Source organism: Pogona vitticeps, chromosome 9 (assembly GCF_051106095.1).
Source record: "Pogona vitticeps strain Pit_001003342236 chromosome 9, PviZW2.1, whole genome shotgun sequence".
In the NCBI taxonomy this organism is placed as follows: domain Eukaryota; kingdom Metazoa; phylum Chordata; class Lepidosauria; order Squamata; family Agamidae; genus Pogona; species Pogona vitticeps.
The window spans coordinates 8,504,961-8,529,266 of record NC_135791.1 but is presented as its reverse complement, the minus strand read 5'-3'; the positions used below and the strand labels follow the sequence as shown (position 1 = coordinate 8,529,266).

At 42.1% G+C, this 24,306-nt stretch overlaps 1 protein-coding gene across 1 annotated transcript in view; it reads right to left on the bottom strand.

Annotated features, from left to right (window-relative positions):
• Window positions 1–359: 359 nt before the first annotated feature.
• The window catches only part of CATSPER4 (cation channel sperm associated 4), a 40,988-nt gene continuing 17,041 nt past the window's right edge, over window positions 360–24,306 (bottom strand). Inside the window, exons 8-18 of the mRNA XM_072980013.2 lie at window positions 19,795–19,990; window positions 17,681–17,895; window positions 17,093–17,255; window positions 15,176–15,256; window positions 13,532–13,576; window positions 13,248–13,301; window positions 8,595–8,639; window positions 6,981–7,025; window positions 3,412–3,456; window positions 2,294–2,347; window positions 360–1,226 (exon numbers count right to left, since the gene is read on the bottom strand). Coding sequence (XP_072836114.2) covers window positions 1,203–1,226; window positions 2,294–2,347; window positions 3,412–3,456; window positions 6,981–7,025; window positions 8,595–8,639; window positions 13,248–13,301; window positions 13,532–13,576; window positions 15,176–15,256; window positions 17,093–17,255; window positions 17,681–17,895; window positions 19,795–19,990 — 967 coding nt within the window. The 3' untranslated portion in view covers window positions 360–1,202. The remainder of the gene's footprint in view (window positions 1,227–2,293; window positions 2,348–3,411; window positions 3,457–6,980; window positions 7,026–8,594; window positions 8,640–13,247; window positions 13,302–13,531; window positions 13,577–15,175; window positions 15,257–17,092; window positions 17,256–17,680; window positions 17,896–19,794; window positions 19,991–24,306) is intronic.

Below are 24,306 nucleotides of genomic sequence, written 5' to 3'. Positions count from 1 at the left end.
CCTTCATCACATTTTTCAGCACTTTTCATAACATATACAGCACTCTCCAGGATATTTCATTTTAGTGTGCAGTTAACCAGATCGTGTGATAATCAGGAATAGAGATGGGGGTATTTGTATATGAATATACCCACAGAGGTGGCGTTAACGAGGGTCCAGTCCGATGGGGCCGGACGGTCTACTCACCGATGCGGACGGCATGATTCTACCAATCGCTCTGCAGGGCGTGATCCGCTCACCACTCTTCGACCTTGCAGCGAGTGTTGTCCTCCCGCCTCCTGCCAGGAGTGGCGAGCGGATCGCGTGCTGCAGAGCCATTGGTAGAATTCCGCCATCCGCGTCCAAGGTGGATTGGTGTGTGGACCATCCAGCCCCATGGGGCTGGACCCTTGTTAATGCCACCTGTGCGGGGATATTCGTATATGAATACCTTCATCTCTATCAGACTAGCAAACAAAATCCTCTTCCTCTCGCTGCATGCAAAGCAATCCCAGATGAGATAGCAGTTGCTGGAGCAGGGCACAGCGCCAGCGTGTGGCTTTATAGAAGGCCAGAAGAAGGTTAAACCAATGTCTCTTGATTAGAACACTAGTATATGAGAGAACACATGATCCGAAATTTGGTGATGAACGTTGCCTAAGGCAACAGTACTCTTCCCCACATTCCTTCCTATTGGGCCAGACGTAAGTCATATGCGTCAACCTAGACTCAACAATATTTGCCACTAATGGCTCTTAGAACATTGTTACAGGTATATCTTCAGATCCGGAAATCCTGGGTGTTCATTCTTGGTTTTGCCTGCAAAGAATGGGCCAGAACTTTGAATTTTCCAAACCACATAAGGAACTCCGGAAGTTACTCATGAGAAATCCTGCCTGCTCAGAGGAGAGTTCCTTCATAGCTCATATCCAAGGAATCGTGTTAATATTAAGGCTGTCGCTTGAGTTCAATGTATGTGGTAAATTCTCTCCCTTCCCTTGGTGATTTTCTTACAGCCAATGTTTTTTAACATGCCAAAGTGCTGCTGGTTTTGAAAGGTCTCCATTTTGGAAATTATTCTAACCACATTATTGTCAGTCACATGATTTAGCCTTTTTGGTTGCTAATCCACTGATTGCCACCAGCTTCTGGCATCTTCTGTAGCGATCCTCTTTTCCCATGATGCGTAATTCCCGAAGTCCTGACCCCTGGCTTGTCTCTTCTCACTCTCCTGATTTTCCAGTGTGCTGTTGACAGTTAGAAATGAATAAGCTGTTACTCGTAAATCTTTGAATCTTAGACAAATCCCCAAACCAAATCAGTAGTTATAGTTCTGTTAGGTCAGGAGTGAAGAATGCACAGTCAGTAGTAAGGGATGGCGGGAACTGCAGTCAACAAAATCTAAAGACCCATATGTTCCCCATTCCGGTAATCATTAAATAGCTTTGGATCCAAATATATACATCAGAACATCTCTGTGTATTAGTTCTTCATGACTTAAGAAAGATTAAGAATATGGGCTAGTCTCCAAGTTCCTCAGGTACATGGAAGTCAAGAAGGAAAGGAGACTTTTAGGCTCGGGGACTTTGAATTGGACTTACTCCCAAGCTAGTACGCTACAATCTTAGAGATGTCTGAGGTTTTACTTATGTTAAGGATACATGATGTTATTAACTGGAAATAAGGAGTTGTTTTATCATGTTTAATGGAATTTTATTACCCTGATTTTACCATATAATTATATGTATCTATTTTATATTGATTCAGTTTTACTGGTCTTTGACCGTAAATAAAGTAAATAAATAAAGTATTCAATCTTAGAGCTTCAGATACCGAAAGAAGTAAAATCTGTTAGAATAAGATACATTTTGGGATAATAACACTATGTGGCTTCACCCAAGTCTGAAACAAGAGATGAGCTTTAAAAGCCCCTGAATTCCCAATCATGGTTTGGAATGGGAATTGGAGAAGAAATGTTTGCCTTTGCTTCTCCTAAATCCTCCTCACTTTCAACAAAAAGGGGGGAACCTCTGTCCCCCCAGATACATTGGCTTTGAACAACCATGGTCAATTGTAAGAGAATGTGGAAGGGCATAAATGAAAATATCAGGGTGCTAATATTCCCCATCTTACTCTATGAGCAATCAGAGCAGCATTTTTGCATCTCTGCATATTACTATCTCATTATAATCCATAAAGAGATCAAGACTGCATGATTATTAATTGAAACGAGTTAGAATCACCATATTTCCAACTCTAGGTATGCAATGAAGGAGTGCCAAGGGCAACTAATCAATGCCATGCTCAATCTTACCAATTTTGCCTGATGATCTGGACTTCTGCCCACAGAAGATCCTTCTTGCTGGGGCTGGAGAAACAATGGAAATAATGATAACGACTGAGGGTGTGACTACATGGCAGGAAAAAAAGTGAAATTATTTGCTGTGAAAGTTGGGATTTCCTGGGTTAATTCACTTCAGCCTACTACTAAGGCGTCTCCAGAAAAAGGGGAGGAAATTAGCACTCACCTTGTTTACAGCTTGTTAAGGTAGCTCTGCTCTGGCTGTCCAGATTGGCAGGAAGCGTGGTTAGAGGACAGTAATCTTAACAAGCTGCAAACACCAGGCTACTTCTTGTTATTGTTGTTTAGTCATTAAGTCGTGAATAGAGCATGAATGAATTCCATGACTTTCCAAAGGGAATATGTAGCCAAAACAGTCTGGTAATCACATAGACTAAAAATAAGTTTGTAAAGTCTGTGGATTTCCAGAATGGCAGGCTGCTTTGACTTCCCATAATGTGGCTGATCCTCTTCAAAAACAGAGTGGATTTGAACACAGGTAAATCAGCCAGATAAGATCCATTCTCCATTTGAGGGAAGGTGGAGATGGGGAAAATAAAACAGCCTCTGATTTATTTTTATTTTTAAGACCCTGGTCCTTGCAGGAAGTATCACCATGGCTGGGAATATATTAGAAAGCAAGACTTTAAACTTATGCACATGAAAGAAAAATTGCTTCAAGACGGTAGCTGTGTTACCCTGTTATGGCAGAAACCTCAAAGGCCTGTGACACCTTTAAGGCTAGCGCGTTTATTTTTTTTAAGCCGCTTTTGTGGCCTGCAGGTTCTAAAACATCTGCTAAATAAAACTGTGTGGTCTTAAAGGTCTCACTGGCCCTTCTATTAGCCAGCTTGCCATGTCTCCCCACATTTCCTGCTCCTCCTTCTCTGAACCCAGGGAAGCCAGACTGGAATCTGAAAACAATTAGCGTTTTTTTAAAAAAAATAATAATAAAATACATGAAGACTCGAAAATTACATTGTAAACTGCCCAGAGAGTGCTATAAGTGCTATCAGGCGGCATATAAGCAGCACATTTTGCTTTGCTTTGACACAGGTAACCTTATATCGTATTTAGTGTGTACATCTTACCGAGCTCCCCTGATGCTTTTGGCTTCTTTCTGGATTTCCTCCTGCCTAAAGGAGTGGAGAAACAAAGAAAATTTGAAATATGACTAAGAAAAAAAAGGTTACAATTCTTCTACAGAGGTACATATTTTTCCATGTATAAGACTATACCTTTGTCTAAAATTCTTAGAATAAAAATTGAGGGTTGTCTTATACACGGAAGTAAGCTGAGAGGAGAACAAAAACAAATGGAAGGGAAAGCAGGGATCAAAGTGATCCTGCAGGGCTTTGATCCCTTTCCCCCTACACTTGCTAAGTCCCACTTAGATTTCTTACTTTTGGGTTAGAAAAATGGGGGGGGGGCGTCTTATACACGGCGGTATCTTATACATGGAAAAATACGGTATTTCTCATCTTTTGCATTCTGTTCCATACCCCACAACTGCATACACTGTATATATAAACCCATGACCTAATTAACTTTACTCCATGGATCAGAGGAAGTGGATTGTAATCCACGAAAGTTTACATTAAATAAATTAATACAGTACTGCTTTTCTTCCTGAATAAGGGAGAAAGTGTCAATATATGTATGAATCTTAAAGATGCCATAAGACATCTGTTTTGTTTCTATTTACTACCCCAAGAAAGTGTGTTGAAATTTACTTAGCAATTCTCTCATTCTTGTTCTATCAACAATTTTCATTGTTATCCTGTTTTGCATGCATTAAACTCTGCATCCCACTTACATGCTGCATGTTCCTCCATCTTTGACTCTCTAGAAGCCTCCAGGCCTATCTATACAAGCTCAGAAAGCTGCATTTTACCATCTGGGCCTCCTACGGCCCCACTGTAACTGACTAAAGCAAGACAGAATTAGGATTGTGCACACTGAAAATTTTGGTTTCCATCATTCCAGGTTCTTTTGGGGGAGTGTGTCTTTTGCTTTTCTTTGGCCTTCCTGCTTGTGCATCTCAATCCTTTTGTCTGACATGAAAGAGAAGGCTTCCTGCAGGATCATTCATTTCAGGTTTCCCCATTTGGGCTTCCCGGCACTCGTCCGAAAGCCGTAAAACCTAAAAAACAACGCCGAAACAAGAAGAGGCAAAACAGCTGGGAGACAACCCCTCCCAAAGCAAGAAACAAAAGTGAGGGAGAAAAATTATCACCAGACATTTGTAGACAGCACTAGTTGATATGATCACAGTCTCCATCATCCTCATCCTCACTGCTCATAGCAGGCCCACTGTCTTTCTTGCTTGGCGCTGGCAACCCAATTCCCTCTCACCTAACCTTGTGGGCATTGCCTACAGCACTGCTAGTGTTGCTGGTGCCCGCCACACCAAAACGTTTTTCTCAGATACAGACAGAGAAGAAGACTTTGAATAACTATTTTTGGGGTGCGAGAGAGGATGTTGGCCGGCCTCAGATATGGGTGAGGGAGGGTGTTTGACTGGCTAGGATTAGACATACCCTTCTTTTCCTCTTGGGTTTGTCTGGCTCCTAGAAAGAGGGCTGCCTGCTATCTGGTCTGTTTAAACTTTGCTTGACTGCAGGTCATTCCCTTTTACTTGCACAAGAAGACCTGTGTGTGGCCCTGCCACACAAACATGGTTCAGACATGCCCAACCATCTTATTTTTCTGCAGACTAAGAATAACGTATTTGGCATGTGGCCAGCAGCACAGCTGGCCACTCTCCTAGTCCCTCTTGTCCATCTCGATGTGCAGGTCAGGGAAGCTTAGAAGAGGCAGCTTAACCTTGTTCCTCTGGGTCTTGAGGACATTGGGAAGGAGCAGGACGTGTTCCAAACCCATGGTAACTCCACACAGAGCCTCAATGACATCCTTAAATGGCCTCAGGATCATCATGATCTGAGCCAGAGTTCCCAGAGAATGAAGCTCCGTGAGGCCAGGACACCTCTATCTACTTATACCTACTGCTCCAATCGCCTGGTGAACCCCAAGGTGGTGCTCCACCAAACACTCACACTTGATGCTAACACTGGAGACGAGACAGTGCTTTGGGGTATCCATCTCCTTCTTATGTAGCAGGAGATTGCTCTTCATAGTGCACAAAAAGTGAGCCAGTTATCTTCTCGCAGCTCCCCCAAAGATAGCAAACCTCCCTTGTCTCATGCTCATGGATGGACTTCTTTGGCCCAAGAGGCGGAGCATGCTTGACCATGGGTGAGATGAAGTTGTGGTCAAGCAGCTCGTCTCTCTAGGCGAAACTACGCTGCCACCAGATCCATTGCAGCACCAAGCTGAGTCCAATTACAGCTACAAAGCAAAATCCCCACACTACAATGCAAAAGCAGAGCCAGTCTCTGGCAGTGCCTACTACCAGGAGAGGCCACACAAAGGTGCTCTTCCAGTCAAGATGCCCCATCACCACCAGTCCTACACACAGAGCAAAAAATAAAAATAGAAAAACTCATTCCAACCACCAAACAATTAAAAAAAGTAGGAAAGCATTAAAAATTAGGATAGAGGGGTGGGGGAAAGCATGAGTCAGTGCCACTCACCTGGCCCAACAAAAAAATCTCTGGGCTTGGGCAGCACAAGAGGAAAAGAAAGGCGGGGAAGCAGTAAGCAGTCCACCATTCTCCTGGCCCACACACTTTCAGAAGCAAAAAACAAAACAAAGTCCCAAAGGCCCACCAAAATATAAACATTTAACAGAATAAAATACACAGTATGTTAATCAAATCCCTTTTTTAAAAAATCAATCAAACAGGGAAAGCACCCTGTCACACACTGAAGGAAAAGCTAGCAAAATAAGAAGCACACACATCGCCCGCTCTTCCGAAAACTTTGAAAAAGAAAGCAAGAAAATAAAGGCAAAAAATACAACCCAAGTGGACCTCCAACCAAGCATACTGGAATATGTGGAGATTTCTCCCCTCCCACCACCTGATGACTTCTCTGTTCCTCTTCAGTGAATTGGCACCAGGTAGGGCAAGCAGGCGGCAGAGTAAGAAAACAGCTGGGGGGGGGAAGGGGAGGGGGAGGGAAAACTCCCCAAAGATATAAGGACTGAGGTGGTGGTGGTGGTGGTGGTGAGGGAAATGAAATTCAAAAAATAAGCCCATGAAGACATTTTACTGGCATAGGCAGGCTGTGCATGGAAGCTGCAAAAACAATAAGAAATGGAACACATAACCTTAAAAATCAAGGCAAAAAGGATACAGAACAACTGAGCAAAGATGGATTCCAGGCCCTTTTACAGATCCAAACTTCCCATGCCAGCCAATCAGAGGCATTCTGATGTACTGCTGATGCTCCTTGTGATGCTACAGTATTTCACAAAAAATTATCAGGCATGCATTGGATAAAACAAAGGTGGATACATAAAAGAGCATGAAACTTTTGTGTAGCCCTCTTAGCATGAATGCTTCATGTTTAAGAGGCTTCATGTCCATTTGGAAATCACCAAAGGAACACTGAAATGAAAAAGCAAGCTTCATTTGCTTCTTTCCCCTTTCTCTCTCCCTGGCTACAGTGCCCAGATGTTTCTAATAATCTTTTAGGGAGACTGCGCCAAACGACAGCTAATTAATTTCATTTTGAGGAACTGCACAAGCAGTCTTACCGAGCTTCCATCATGACCCTGATTTTGGTCCAAAGATGTTCCTTCCTGGAGAAATGAAGGGTATGATTACAGAAAACTGCAGCATTGCATTATTAATGCTTTCTCCTCTCATACAGGCAATTGGGGGGGGGGGGAAAGTTTGTAGGAAGGGGAGATATAGGTATGGAAAGGAACCTAAACAATTCAGATTATTTGTCTTCTTCTTCCATGACAGCCCTTTGGACTTTCCAGCTTTTGGGTCTGAGAAAGCGTTCAGAGTCTGAGGACAGAGAACATATGCATTGAAATATAGTGGTATAATCCAATCTAGCGCTAAACTAGATTGGGGTGCCAGTTTTTAAAATGCCTTCCTGTTAAAGAAACACAAGTAAACAATTCTTTCTCTGTAAGGAAAAGAATTTGCACAATAGAGAGAGAGTACAAATCCAGTTTCCCACTTTTACTTAATGTTGTCATAAAAATTATTTCTCCCCCCCAAAGGAAAAATACAGCATGAGTAGATTTTCTGCCATAACAATGTTTTCCTCTCTGAATGATTTGAAGTGAGAGTCCATTTTGAAAACTGGGCATCGCACACAGTTTCCCACCTCATGTGTGGATCAAACGTCATACGGATTGAAAGTTTCAATCATGTACCTGTAATATCTTCCGTGAGTTTAAATCTGATTAAATTTCATTGAACCCAGTTAAGTCTTAGTTTTCAGTAACATGTATAAACAGTTTGACATTTCCATGTATCACTCATAAGCATCCACTGAAGGGGAGCATAGGGCTAAAAATTGTTATGTTGCCCGCAGAATATACAGTGGACCCTCGACTTACAGAATTGATCTGTATTGGAACGGTGGCTGCAGGTCAAAAAGCCTGTAGGTCGAGACTCCATTGACCTACAATGCATTGAAAACCGATTAATCCATAACCGGCCATTTTTGTTCCATTTTGTTTTGTTTTTTCCTGTCTGTAGGTCGATTCTCTGGCTGCAAGTCGAACGTAAATTTTGCAGCCAGAGAAGTCTATAACTCGAAAAGTCTGTAAGTGGAGCCATCTGTAAGTCAAGGGTCCACTGTATATTTACGGCAGGGATGAGCAGCTGTGCTCCTCCAGATGCTTTTGGCTACAAGTCAGTCTTAGGAAGTACAAGCAAGGGTAAGGAATTGTACAGTCCAACATTTGGAGGACCGCAGTTGCCTAAAGACATCACCGGTGGTACATTTTTGAAGTGCACATATACATACACACTACGTGAGTTTCCATAAGAACAGTCAAAAAGATGTCAACAACCGTATCGGGCCATGTCATCAAAGCAGTTCAAGCAATTTATATCTCCGCCTGGCGCAGAGCTTTTGTAAACCTTATGGGTTTTATTTGCCCATCTGAAAGAAACCCATCTCCAGGCACTTTACATTACATCAGGAAGTGTTCACAACAACAGACTGTTGCTGAGGAAATCCCTCCCTCCCCGGCTAATGTGAGGTTTCCAGATAAGCTCAAGGGGAACAAGGAAGCATGAGATGGTAATGCTAAGGAACATGCCACCCTCACCATCCTGGATCATCCAAAAGCTCTGGTCCTTTGACCCTGTACGTTCCAGATCCATTGTATTACTCTGCTTACCAAGCTCTCCTGATACTTCTGGCTCCTCTCTGTGGGACCTCCTGTCTATGCGGTCAGAAAACAAGCAAACAACAAATACAAAACATAAGAAAGAAACTTGGTGCAATTGACTCAAACCGCTTCATCTCTCCCCCCACTTCTCATATGACTCCAAAGTGTCCACTGAAAGGGTACATCAGTGGAACATGATGCGCAGCATGCACCTCTGAATCACACCAAGCCTGTGTAATGGCCATGGTTCTGTTCTATTAGCTGGTGCTACAGGAAGGAAGGAAGGAAGGAAGGAAGGAAGGAAGGAAGGAAGGAAGGAAGGAAGGAAGGAAGGAAGGAAGGAAGGAAGGAAGGAAGGAAGGAAGGAAGGAAGGAAGGCAGGAAGGCAGGAAGGCAGGCAGGCAGGCAGGCAGGCAGGCAGGCAGGCAGGCAGGCAGGCAGGCAGACAGACAGACAGACAGTAAGTATATGGAAAAACAGGGTCTGTATGGAAAAAAAAATTGGGTCATCACAAGCAAACAAACTCCTTTGGACTCCTTGTTGGTAACCCTCGGGGTGGCCATATTTTTGAGGCTTTGAGGGAATCATTAACCTCTCCCTTGTTGGTTTCCTCACACACTGTGTCTAAATGAACAACGAAAGAGCCTATTGCCCCTTAAAAATATGTTTCATTTGGTATAAGCATTTGTGGACTGTAGCCCATTTCTCTGAATGGATTTCAAAAAGCAATAAATGTATCTTCTCTATTTCTACCTCACTACCAGTTTCCAGAGTAGTTACTCCTAAGGGCTATACATTCAGCAACAGCCTGCTGCATTCTGCTAATAAAAATGCTAAATATCCTTACAAATACAGCATATGAAAAGAGGTGTCTTGTGTGCCTTTGTCTATAGTGCTCAGTCTCCCCCTCAGATGTTGCAGTGACAATAAGATGCAAGGCAGGATCCTGAGTTCCTCTCCAGTGTACATCACTGCAAACATCAGAACGATGCTACTTCAAGGTTGACCTCCGGAATGGGGAAACACCCAGAGCAGTAGTCAATTGTTCCTAAGTGTACTTCCGCAGGGTAGAGCTATACTTGCTCTCTGATCTATTAGGGAGTTGGCGGTAATAGAACCAGTGGGAAGGAGACCAGAGTAACGTTGGCAGAAAACCCGGAAAAAAATGCGACTGAACGTGGGCTGAAACTCGTTAGAGCTGCTCCATGGCAATGTTGGCAGTGAAGACATCATTTTTCTCTGCCATCATTGCAGCTGCACAGAGTTGGCTGTTTTGAGTGGTCAAGGGCCTGTTATTGCTTTGGCCTGCAAGAAGAAAATAGAAACCACTCAACAGCCTGTTGCAAACAGTTTGCAGGGCACTGCGGGTGAAATTGCTCAAATCCATTTCAGTTTGGACAATGTAACTGATGAAGTCCCAGTGGATATCACTTTGATTCCGGATTGCCCAATAATAGTAGATATGTTCCCACTTGTATAGCCTGAGGATGTGGACGATCATTGGGAAGTTGAAAAAAATGCTGGACTCTTGACTTCCTGGCTCCTACAAGTAACCAGGGAAGGTCTGAATGGATGAAGGATTGAATCCCTCTCTTCAAGAAGGCAGGATCTCATCATGCGTGAAAGAGACTGTTGTAAGATCCCTCCCTGGTCTTCCCTGAATCCTGTCATGATGAATAACCACCAGGCAGATTCCAATACAGTGGTACCTCGCTAGACGATGATAATCCGTTCCACTGAAATTGCTGTTTAGCGAAATCATTGTCTAGCGAAAAGCATTTCCCCATTGGAATGCATTGAAACCTGTTTAATGCATTCCAATGTTGAAGAATCATCGTTGTCTAGCGAAGATTGGCTGTAGGAAAGCTGCTTTGCGAACCGCCAATCAGCTGTTTAAATCGCTGTCTTGCGAAGCTTAGGTCCCAAAAACACCTGTTTTGCAAGCGCAGAGGAAGCTGTCAAAATCGCCATCTAGTGAAAATCACTTTGCTAAGCAGGGACGAAACATTGTCCAGCAAAATTCCCCCATAGGAATCAATGTTTTGCGAATCGCTATAGCGATCGCAAAAAAGTCAGTGTCTAGTGAAAAAACTGTAATGCGGGTTAACTGTCTAGCGAGGCACCACTGTATTCCATTATTTGGCTAGGTGCTTGGAATTTACTGGGCTCCCAGCTCCAGAGATTCAGATCCATTTCAGTCTAGCTGCAGGCCCAGGTATGGAGCAAAGTCAGGTTTGACCATCCCAGTGGACATCCCTTGCAAGAAACTGCACGGGGGAATGAGTCCCTGTTAGTTCTGCTTGAATTAACTTGAGCATCTTTTGATCTCATCAACCACAGTATCCTCCTTGGTCACCCTTTTTTGGGATAAGACCTGGCAACACTGTCTTACAGTGGCACTGGTCTTTCCAGGAGGGTCAAGTTGGAATTGGGAGGAAACTCCTCTTTGATGCCCTGATGTTGGCTTGTGCTCTGTTGGCCTCAGCAAATACTATAGGGGACCACATACATACGCATGCTGCCTCTGGGAGAGATTATCCAGCGCTCTGGAGTTTGATGCCACAACTGAACTGATGATGCCCATCTCTGTGTATGCTTTCTACTTAAATCTAGGAAGTCGTTTGGTTCCAAACCAGTGTCTGGAGTCAGTAATCAAGTGGATGAGGGTGAACAATGTGAAACTTAAACTAGACAAGACGGAGGTGATTATGGCCATTTGAAGGACAAACCAAGGAATATGACTCCATTGTGGACTGCATGTGATTACACTCCCCCTTAAATCTTTGGTTCATATGTTAGGTGCACTTCTGGATTCACCCCTGAGCTGGATGCTCATAGGTGATGGCCAGGAGTGCATTTGAACAGTTAAAACTAATATGCTACTTGCACCAGTTCCTGGAGGTATCCAATTGGGGTGATGAAACATGACTGAGTTACCTCTAAATTGTTTTACTGTAATGTCACCTATGTGAGTCTGCTCTAAAGAGTGTTTGCAAATGTCAACCTACCCCCAGTAGTGCAGCATATAATTCCCTCCCTACAAACATGCATGCAACTCCTCTTCCACGAGTGTTTTGTTGGGTGTTGCTCTACTTCTAGCAATTCAAAGAGTTATGTCCTATAAAGCACTATACAACTTTGGTCCAGGCTATGTGAAGAACTGTATTCTTCCAAACACTGCCAGGGCACTGAAATCTGCTGGAGAGGCCCTTTCCATGGCCCATCAGAGGTTCATTTATTTATTTATTTATTTATTTATTTATTTTATTTCTATCCCGCCTATCTGATCATATTAGACCACTCTAGGCGGCTTACAGTAAAAACAACAATGTAATTTTAAGACTTGAGAGAGGGCCATCTTGGTTGCTGACCCCCGTCTCTGCAATGCCTAGCCAAGAAAGGCCAGGTTTGCCCCCCCTCTGTGCTATCCTTCTGCTGTTAGCAAAGACCTTTTTATTCAGGCAGCCTTCAGTGAACGTTAGCTGATGCACTGTTTTTCTCTCTTTTTTAAAGGTAAACTATTATTAGTATTTAATTAAGTTTTTAAAAAGTCTTTTAATTTCATTTTAACTTTATTTTAATAATATATTGGCCAAAATTCTGTTATTTAGTAGAATACCCATTGAATCAATGGATATTTAGTGAGTCAACTCCTCTGTAAGCTCCATTGATCCAGGTGGGCCTACTCTAGCTGTAGTTTACCGCACTAAAGTAAGTCACTGTTAGAGTAGACCCATCTGAATCAATGGAACTTTTAGAGGAGCTGACTCACCATATCCCCTCTGATTCAGTACACCTACTCTTGTGTGTATTATGTGCCTTTGAGTCAGAATGATCTGACAGCAATCCTAACAGGGCTTTCAAAGTAAGTGAGATATTTAAGGAGTGGGTTTTACCAGTTCCACTTTCATAGGGAGCTCCCACAACTGAGTGGAAATTCGAACCAGGCCCCCTGAGTCCTAGTCAATCACTCTACCCCCGAATGGGTATTCACTTTATGGCTTCCTGTATTAAGCAACAACATTTTGGCTAACGAGTTTAGTTCTGTTTAAATCGTTATAGCTAACTATATCTCAGTTTTTGTTGCTTGTTAAGTAACCGTTAGCCACCTTACTCTCCAGCTGCTGAAGTAAAGACAGCATGTCATAGCATAGCATAGCATAAAAATGTATGCCGAAGAAGAAATGACCTACACTTCTGGAGTCTGTCACAGCTTTCTGATAAAAGATGGCAGTATAAACAGGGCAGATAAAAGACATTTTGATGCCTCAGGTAGAGTAGCAAATTAGAAGCTCCATGTACATATTGACCCAAACCAACCACATTATTGTAAAGTCCCACAACCACCCCTCCTCATTCCTGGAAGTGAAAATAACAACAATAATAAAGTGTTAAAATGGATAATATGCTGCCCTGTCATGTCATCCAAAATCTGCTGCCTGAAGTAGCTACTTTACTCTGCCATGTGTTGGCATGCGATATACGTAAAACGACAGAGCCCTCCCACAGAGTGGCAAATAACGACATTATCCCTGCTAATGAAAAATCCTTGCCGCTTTCACCGTATGTTTCCTGACTCCAGTTAAATTCAGATAAAATATTCTGAAGACAGGATGGCTAATTAGGGTTATTTCAACTGGAGCATAGCATTTAAACTCTTACCAGACTCGACCGACGATGACTTTGGGTCTTTTCTGCAGGCGTCTCTCCCGCTATCTAAAAAGAAGAGGAAAAACAGAAGCCAAGTTAGAGGTGAATAAGAAGCAAAGTTGGGCCAATGGCAGGCTGGTAACACTTTTCTTGAAGAAGGAAGGAAGTGATTCAAAAGCAACAATCTATAGGTGACCACTTACTGAAAATCGAGAGAAGCCAAGATGGCCGAGCCTACCTGGCCAATAAAGACAACACAATTGCACTTTTAATAACATATGCACATCGATTCTTACCAAGCTCTCCCGGCGTTTCTTGATCTTGTCTGCAGGTCCTCCTGCCTAAAAAAGGGTGGAGAAACAAGGAAAATGGTACAAACATGATGATCCAACAAGGAAAATAAAAACAAAAAGACATAGAAACAAATACATACAGGAGGTGGTGGGTGAAATAGATGGAGTTAAAGATACTCCATATGCTGTCTGTCTCATGCCAATCCTTCAAATCTTGTTCTGCCCTGTTTTCCCGAAAATAAGACCTAACCTGAAAATAAGCCCTAGTATGATTTTTTTTCAGGATGCTCGTAATATAAGCCCTACCCCCAAAATAAGCCCCAGTGAAGTGAAACCTGGCCCTCCACCATGGTGCAGCAACCAGAAGAAGATGACATGACTGTATTTGAATAAATGTAGATGGTTGTACATGAAAAAAATAAAACATCCCCTGAAAATAAGACCTAATGCATTACTGGAGCAAAAATTAATATAAGACCTGGTCTTATTTTTGGGGAAACATGGTAACATTTTTATCAGTAACATCATAAATAAGAAATTTATTTTGGCCATTATCTTCATTTTACACAAAATGATTGTGCCAAACCATGATTATTTTAACTTTCTTTATTCATCTAATTTATTTTTAACTTCAGGTTTCAATGTATCAAAATTTACTTTAAAATCTTGCCATTTTTTTTTTGAAATTTTTATACCGAAGTCCTTAATAGATTTTTTTTTATTTTAAGATCAAGTTTTTTTTCTTAATCATCTCTTTCTCTACTTTATCACAGTTAAATAACATCATCTCTACTTTGTTCCAATTTATACATACAACCAGTTACTTCCTCAAATCCCTTCAAATACACTTTCACCCATTTCATCACCTTTGGTGGATATTCTATTGTTAATAATATGTTATCTGCAAATACATTAATCTTAATTGTAGCTTTAAAACCTATGCTCTTTATTAATTTGTCCTGCCTAATAACATTCATGAATAGTTCTATCACTAAAGCAAATATAGTAGTACCTTGGTTTACGTGTACCTCGGTTTACATAATTTTCAGTTTACGAGCTGAAATCCATAAGAAATAATGCCTCGGTTTGCGTTTTTTACGGGGGGGGGGTTCGCTGTACGAAAAGGATGCATTGCGCCTGGAGGTTTCTACCACCGCTGCCACTGTTGCTACAGCAATCCGCATTCCGGTTTACATAATTTCCCCGTCCCTGATGACAGTTTAATTTCGTAAACCAAGATACTACTGTAGTATTGTGGAAAGGGGCTATCATTGTCTGATACCTCAGCCAAGGAAAATTTGATATGTCAGATTTCCATCATTCACTAATACACATGCATAACTATCAGAATATAGTTGGTGCATTGTACCCTTAAACAATTTTCCACGTCCAGTTCTTTCTATCAACATTCTTACTGGATATTTCTAAAGTATTGGTCAACACTTTAGAAATCTCCAGTGGAATTATTCCTGCTTTCATCTTATGTTTAGTTATTATGTGTACCACGTTCAATACTCTTCTGGTTAAATCTGTCATTTGTCTCCCTTCTATAAATCTGCTTTCTTAATATAATTAACTATAAATCCAGTCATGTGGCAAGACCCATGTAAACGAGGCCTAAGGTGCACAAGCTATCATTCAATGTACCGTAATGAGCGACTGCCGCCGGGCTCGCATGGCTGCTGTTTTCACTGCTCCCTTCTGGTATTCTGCCTCCATCATGCTGGACTGCAAAAGGAAGATTGCAAAAATAAGGACAGACAACATCAGGGCATTTCACCGCCGGAAGCCAAGAGCCCTACCTACCCGTTAGATCTATCAAGCCCAATAGGATTGTCAGCGGAATCCTGTTGCAACTCTGTTGACAGGACAGAGCCCTTCATCACACCTGAGGGACTAGTCTAGCTGAGGGGGATGCAAGTCAGGCTACGAAATGTACATAAGGCTGCCCTCAAAATTGACAGCAATACCCAGGAGAAGCAGCCAGAAGCTGTGGCGACAGCCTCCAATCACCACTGGCCATATGAGATTGGCTGTTTGCCGAAGGGTACAGCTGGCCATGCACAGCGTAGAGGAAGGAAGTCAAGAAGGATGGGTATGTTGCTGTTGTCTGCATCTATGAAAGTACCGACAGCAGGTATGTCTGGACTATGGATGGTACACCTCTACATGTACCTATTCATGTGTAATGAACAGGAAGGGGGTCTGTCCAGTGAGCCAAGGCAGAGCCGAAGGGATAAGAAGGTGAAAATAAGAATATGAATATAGTAGGCATGGCCTCTGAAGTTGCCATAACTTGAGGAGAGCTGCCACTGTCGGGTAGTGTGGGTGGCATATAAGTTAAATGAATGAATGAATGAATGAATGAATGAATGAATGAATGAATGAATGAAAAAAGGCTTCATCTCCTTACACCTGCTCCCTTTCTGAACTCTAGGTCATTTGGCATGTTGCATGAGCCACAGGCTGCATGCCTCCTATATTCAGCACCCTGTAAAATCAACTGGGATGGAAGTAGAGTTTGGAATAATTGCTGCAAATACTACAACTCCCAGGATCCCACCAACGCCAGAGCCAGTAACCATGTTGGCTAGGGGCTTCTGGGAATGGTAGAGTGAGATACACAGAGATACTCGAAAGCTGAGCAGCAGAGAAACGCATCTAAGTAAAAATGGGGGGGGGGGAAGGCTTTGCTACTGAAAGTCGATTTCAAACATATACAAATGTGCAAGTCCCACAAAAGGTTTGGGCCATGAAGGTTGCATTTCCGCACACAGCATTTGTTGTGCTCCTGAGACATAATGTTCTTTCCTCACTACTTGCAACAAGGCGACTGTGAGCTGTTGAAAAGCCGTGTGAAATAAATGGTGGCTGGGAGGTGGAATTTAGCAGTGGAAGCATGTGGGCAGAAACCCATATAGGGACATTAAGAGGGTGCCATGTGCATCTTCCATCTGTGTTGTCCAGTGGTGGAAGACTGGGGTCTTTGTCCCTTGCTATGGAGACTGGAACATGTTGAAACTGCAAAACAATAACATCTGGAGGGCAAGAATTGTCCACCCTCTTCTGGTGCAGCATCTGCTACCCGCAGAGGTCAAGCAGATGCTGCTTGGACTTGTCAAAACAGGGCCAGGATTCACAGCACTCTCCTGCAATTCCTTCTCAGCAGCAGAGGTTCCCACAACACCCTGATCCTGAACATGCAGGTCTAAGGGAATAAGGGGAATTATAATCCAGGAGGTTGGATCGGAGTGATGCTGATCTATGGCATCTGTTGAAATACCTGCGGCCACGACTGCCTTCCAACTTACAATGACACAACTAGAGATGGGCACAAACCAAACTACGGATTAAAAAAAAACCTTGCGAACCGGCCTGGTTCATGGTTCTGTTTGTAGTTTGTTTATCCAAGCCATTTTGCATTAGGTTCCCCTCCCTCCAGGCACAAACCAGAAAAACAAACTGCGAACCCGTTAGTTTTTCTGGGGTTCGTGGATGGTTAGCCATGAGCCGTCCTGATTTGATGTTTTTCTGCTTTGTGCCCATCTCTAGACACAATTGTACCTTTTCCAGGTTCATCAGCGCAGTCAGAACATCACCCAGTTTCCCTTGTGTGACATCGGGGCCAAGCACTGTTTCCGAGATGTTTGCCCCACGGATGTTTCGTAGAACTATCTCTTGTTCTTGCTCTATATTGAATCTGATGGATCTCACTTCCTGGACTATTCTGCAAGGGATCAAAGCAAGTAAACAAAAATCTTCATAGCTGCTTCCACTGAGCATTTACCACCTGCTCTGTTTATGGTTATCTATCTCTTCCTATTTCCACTTCCTTTTCCTCATTCTCTCTCCTGGTATCTCTTATTATTATTATTTATTTTATTTGTATCCCGCCTATCTGGTCAAGCGAGGACCACTCTAGGCGGCTATCTCTGGCCCTTGATCGCTCCTTATCACTGTTTGAGAACTACCCTAATAATTTGCAGAGAGCTTTTGCAATCAGGCTGGAAGCCCCATGAGATCAAGCAACACATCACATAACTTCTAGAGGTGTTTTCAAGCTTTTTATATCTTAAAATGTACATTTGATATGATGAAGTTGCATTTGACTTGGATCTTGGAGAACAAACAAGAAGTTGTGGGTTGTCTTACCGTTCGAGCTCATCTCGGATCACCTGGTATTCTTTTATATTCTCGTGGATTGCTTCCAAGACAACACAGAGATCTTCACACGTAGCTTCGGTCAGACTGCTCAGATTACCAAAGCTAAGCAGTTCTTGACGATGGGTCATAGGTGTTCCATGCATGACCTCTTTCATATGCACAGGCTCAGACTGACTCATGGGGAAGTCATCATCTGCATCATCCTAAAGGTCAAAGATAGTTAGCAGCTGTCCTATATGGTATCCCAGTCTCATAATATAACTTTATCTCACAAATCATTGCTATAGGGTTTTTTTATATTGTCTTTATTGTTGTACTGTGCAACAGGACGTTCATAACATGGAAAAAATTCCTTACTTTGTTTACTACATCTTTGTTGAATTACTGAAAAGTTACAAACAAGATGAGATTTGGAGTCCTCCAGAACCTGAAGTTCAGAGCAATCATTCAAAAATTGGGGCAGATGTAATACCTTTGATTTATGAAGCCAGACAGACAGCAAAGCAAAACGGAGTTTAGATTCTAAAGGAAACAAAGATAACAAAGAATCAGTTTGAACCTAAACTCTGTTTTGCTTTGTTAGCACCTGATGTTGTGAGCTATGGACTTTGCATCTGCCCCAGTTTTTGAACTACTGTCCTTAATAACCAGGTTTGCTCAGCATCAGATTTTGCTGGTACAAACAGCTTATTTAATATACAACCCCAAGTTCTAGATGAGGGAATGAGAAAAATGTTTGCCTCTAGCTAAGCTTGCTGAGGAAATCTGGAAGCTGTGGCACAATTTTTTTTTTCCCTCCAATCTCCAAGGGAACTGCATACACAGTTTCTTTCTGTCATGGCCGTGGACGGTCTTTTACAGGAACAAAGCTAAAAGTTAAGTCTGCTGGTCAGCCAAACATGCTCCAAAATCTTCATTTATACTTTCACAAAAAACCTGAAATAACAAAAGAGTTACTGGTAAAGCTACTCTTTTATAAAAGTCTTTCCTTACTTTTCCATTGCTCAGAAATAACCAGAATAGTTCTTTTTAAAAGAGCCAAAATATCTGAAAGCTTTTAATGAAGCACAGCATAAGCCAACAGTTCAACTGTGTGACATTTCTCTTCTACCATTATTTAATTAGGGCACACTCCCAAAACTATAAAAGCAACTGTTATAACCCTGTTAAATTCAAAGTAAACTGCAAAAGGAGTTATCCTTTGTTAAGTTACAATTATAGTGTACCTTAATTATTCTAAAAGGCTCAGAGAGTCTGGTTTCTAAGGGCTGTTATACCTGATAGATAGCACATTACAGTATTAGAAAACAGGATTCTTTGAGTGCTGAGACTGTTGTCATAGCAGAAGCTTTCCATACCTCCTATAGTCTATACATTCGCACAGAAATGGGAAACTTTTGGTATTGCACCATAGATCCTAGCAGCTGTAATCATAAACAAATATTCCTGATCTAGTTGTTTGCTTTGTTTTACTACCAGTCATCTGTTGAGATTTCGATGTGAATATGTATTAAATATAAATGTTGTATAGTTAAATGTAAAATGGCTGGGTTTACCTGAGTCATTGTACTGATTGTATTCACATGTAATTACCATGGTTTGAGACTTAATGTTGTACAGCCGTGGTACATGATGAAACTTTGTGTAACTGAAAATGAAATAATGTATTTTCTGATTGGTCCCAGAACTGTACATAAGTCATGTGTAAAGGGGACATTTTATCTGCTGCAAGTCAAATCACCTTTTTCCTGTGCTGTGTTTTGCTTCATGTTATGTCATGCTGCCAGATGAATGTCTGTTCTCTATGTGTATATATATATAAATAGACTAAGTTGATATTTTGCTTTCTCAGTATCATAGTGTCTATGAAAACTAATATCTCCTTACTCTGCTAATGTTATGAGAATACACGTTTAATCAAAATTCTCAACATCATCAGGAGATCAGCACAGTTTTTCATTTGCAAGTGTAATTGCTCAGTCGCAAAAATGGGCCAGAAAGAAGTATTTGAAATACTCGAGTAACATACTACAGTACCAAGAATTTGGTGTCTAGGTCTTCCCTGTGGCTTCTCTCTCCAGCCCCCGAATTACTTAACTCACATCCAGCCTGATGTAGGCCAACGCAAGAAGGGTTTGAGCTTCTTGCAACTGTCTCTCCTCATTGTACGCAGCCATGGACTGCTCCAGGTTTGTCGTCACCACAGCCACCAGCAGATTGGCGAAGATGAAGGCCCCAAACGTGATGAAGATAAAGAAGTAGAGGGCCCCACCTATTTCCAGGGCAAGGCCTTCATTTCTGCAGAGGAAAGAACAGAGCGTGGAAAGTTCTCTTTTAAAAGCAATTATTTATCATTATCATTCCAAAGGCCCACAGAAGTATTTATTTATGATTAAATAGATGTGTTCGTCTGAACAGATGTATTTACGTGGGAGTTTTCGTTAAACACAAAAGTGCAAATAAATATCCTATGTGCTCATGTGAGGGTACAGATAAAAAGGACAATAGTTTAACACAGGAATAGTACCACTCTACTGTGGTCTGCTCACCTAAATACTGTGTCCATCTCCGGGCACTGCAGTTTAAGATGGATAACTGAGAAGTTGAAAAGTGTACAGATAAGGACAAACAGGATGATAAAAGTCTGATAATCAAGACCTATGAAGCATGGTTGACGGAACTGGACATGTTTAGCACAGAAGAAACCGAGAGGTGACACTGTCTTCAGATATTTGAAGGGCTGTCATGTGGAAGATGTACCAAATTTGCTCCATTCCAGAGCATTGTTGTTGTTGTTTAGTCGTTTAATCGTGTCTGACTCTTCGTGACCCCGTGGACCAGAGCACGCCAGGCCCTCCTGTCTTCCACTGTTTCTGTTCATGGGATTTTCTTGGCAAAGATACTGGAGTGGCTTGCCAGTTCCTGCTCCAGGTGGATTGCATTTAGTCAGAACTCTCCACTATGACCTGTCCGTCTTGGGTGTTCCTGCACGGCATAGCCCATAGCTTCTCTGAATTACTCAAGCCCCTTCGCCATGACAAGGCAGCAATCCATGAAGGGGTTTGAGGTTGTTCTCTCAGATCCAAGTCAAATGCAACTTCCGGAGCATAGGAAAGGAAATAATGGATGCAACTTATAAGAGAGCTGATTTTGACTCCGCATTACGAATAACTTCCTGACAGCACGAGATGTTCGACATGGGAACAGACTGCCTCAGGAGGAGCTGGACTCTTCTCCATCAGAAGTTTTTAAGCAGATGTTTTGATGGCCATCTGTCAGGATGGATTTCCTGTTTCTACAGGGAGCTCAGCTCAAAAAACCTTTAGGTCCTGTCTAGCTCTAGAATTCGGTGAAGCTGTGAATGGGACTCTCAAGCTGCTAATTTTTTCAGTCAGTAGGTCTTCACTGGCTGTAGGCCAAGTGGACTTGGTTGTCGTGGGAATGCTAGGAGATGTTTCTGGCAAGAGACAACAGAATCTCTAAAGGCAGGCAACTGTTTTATGCCCATAAAATATTACAGAACCCAAGTTATAAATATATGTAGTTACACGCTAGCAATGGTAACTCCATTACTGTGTTAACACACAACTGTCCCTTCGTCTATTATCATCTGGTCATGGGTCTATGTATAAAGAGCTTGGCATGTTTAGCCTTGAAAAAAGACTGAGGGGGATATGATAGCAGTTCTCAAATAGCTGAAAGGTAATCATACAGAGGAGGGACAGGATCTGTTCTTGATCATCCCAGGACATGTGCAGGAAATGTAATCATTAGCTCAAGCTATAGGGAGCCAGATTTTAGTTGAACATTAGGAAAAACTTCCTAATTGTTAGGACAGTATGACAATGGAACGCATGACCTCGGGAGGTGGTGTGCACTCCAACGCTGGAGGCACTTAAGAAAACAATTAAACATATCAAGATTAAATACAAGATTAAAAAACAATTTTATAAAATTATAAAAAGCCCACCTTTTCCAGAGTTTTCTAGATAAAGAGCACTTAGAAACTGGTTTACCATTCTCTTCTTCTGGGGGCATCCTGGGACTGCGCAGCTTGCCAAAGGCCACACAGGGTGGTTCTTCTTACAGGAGGCCCAGTGGGGAATTGAACTCACAGCCTCTGGTTCTGCAGCCAGATAACTAACGCATTGAGCTATCCAGCAAATAATATATACACCCACACATATGCATGCATGTGCACACACATCTAGTCTATTTGTTTTTCCACACATGATGCATAATTACAGTTTACTAATGAGGAAGAACCTTACAGAAGCTCAAATTACTATGAAGCCCACAGCCTCTGATGTCTCCAATATGTGGGCCTCATTTGCTTTTTCTGTTGAATTAGGCACATATTCAGGAGCGACTATTTCACGTATTCCAGAATTGAATCACAGAACCGTATGATGAGCTGAAAGTCAGTGGTCCCCAACCTTGGGTCTCCAGATGTTCTTGGCCTACAACTCCCAGAAGCCTTCACCACCACCTCTGCTGGCCAGGATTTCTGGGAGTTGAAGTCCAAGAATATCTGGAGGCCCAAGTTTGGGGACCACTGATCTATAAGGTAGAAACAAATTTTGTACGGTAAATCTCAAGCAAATCCTGATATAACTTACACACTGTGTAAGTCAGATGACATCATCATCTGGCCACTGGGGCATTTAAACAAATTTAAAACTTCCTATTCTACCACCCCTTTCAGGTTCTGATGCTCCCCAGGGCTTTCCATTTGTGGAAGCCTCTGAAGCCTTGAGATGGAACAAAAAACCACCACTGGATCACTGGGAAAGGATCAGGACGGCCAGCAACAATTTTGAACTGTTGAAAGCTTTGTGTCTCCATGAAGAGGCTCCCAAAGGGTTTCACCAGACAAAAGAGAGTCCTTGGGAGCCTCCACACCTGAAGAACTGGGGGTTGGGGAGATAGGTGTTGAAATATGTAGCAACCCTGCATGCTGTGCTTGGACTAATTGCCAACACAGTTGGTCATATGATCCCCTTTAGAAGATAAAACCTCTCTAGGAAAATTAACTTGTTTGTTCACTTGTTCCTAAGCAATCAATCAATAGCTCTATTTCCCTCCCACCATTTCTTCACTTCCACTTAATCTTCTTCACTCTGGGGCATTTTGTTTTCCATCGGTTCTTGTTGCTTGTCCTCCATCTTGTGAGATAGATGTTATATTGAGCTCTCTCCCCAGCCGTGTATTGGAGAGAGAGAAAAACTATTTTCTACCATTTTAACAGGATAAATGGTTCCTGTTTTCACCACTAACTAACCCCATGTTTTCTAGTCAAATTTTTCAGCACATACTTGTGTGCACACAAGTGGTTTCTTCTTCTTACTATTGTTTTGCTGATTATTTTTTGCTGGTCTACTTAGATGGGGGGTTCTTGGGGAACCTGCTTATAATTCTAAGCCTATGTATAAAAATCTGTCTATATGAATTGCACCACTTTTTGCAGTGTAATCACACAAAGCTCAACAATGGGAAACTTTTTAATAAATTTAAATTAAATATCCCAGTTGCCAGATGATGATGATGTCATCTGGCTTACATGGTATGTTATGCCAATATGATCCCAGTCAGTATGTGTTAATTCTAATTATCAGGATTTGCCTGAGATTTACGTGTCCGTTTCTGCTCTGAAGTAGACTTCTGGCACATCATTCAGTTCTGTGATTCAGACCCGCAATATGTGCCTTGTTCAACAGGCAAAGCAATTGATGCCCACATATCTGAGGCATCAGAAGCTGTAGGCTTCATAAATGTTTGAGTATCTGAAGGTTTTTCCTATTTTCTTTCATCCAGTTTATGCGACAATTGAAAATGCTCTTAGTCGCTGTAAGTTGGTTAGATGTGACTTGATGGCACATAACATTGCCATTAAATACTCAATTTGTAAAAAAAAAAAAAGGTGGAGGGACAGTTAGCCATTTTTTTATGTTTGGGTTCTTTTTTAAAATGACAGTGACACATTAAAATTTGTAGGAAAAAGGATTACAGTTGGTGAAAATCAAGAGCAAACAAGTAATGTGTAATTTGTTTGAATGCTAGTTCCAACTTCAGTTGGTAAAGCATATATCTCAGCTCAGTGAACAACTTGCACTATTAAAGAGCAGGCCGGGTAGGTGGGGCTCGTCAGCCATGGAAGGCAGCCCATCTAGGAGAAGGAAAACTCTTATTTCAAACCTCCACTGCCTTGTGGCTATATCCACTCATGGAAAAGGCTTCAGGAGTTAACCTCGAGGCAAAATCCGGAGCTGGAGTCCCGAAGGCAGCATGTGTCGTTCTGCCAACTCCTGCGACGTTGCTGGAACCAGTTGTATTGGCTCTTGCCTTTCCATTGGATCATTTCAGCAATGTGGAGAGGGGGGATCTGCTGCTTGGGTAACAGCCTATCCTCCATATTACCTTACCCGGGCTTCATGCTCTGGAGAGGACACTCCTCAATTCAGAGCATGTTACCATAGTCTCTTGAGACTGAAGGATGCCTATACAAAAGTTGTGCAAGGTGACTTCAGCCAATGCAAGCCTCAAAAGCATTATCACAAAAAAACGTAATGGAAACCAAGTGAGTACCATTAAAGAATAAACTGCATTCTGTGTGG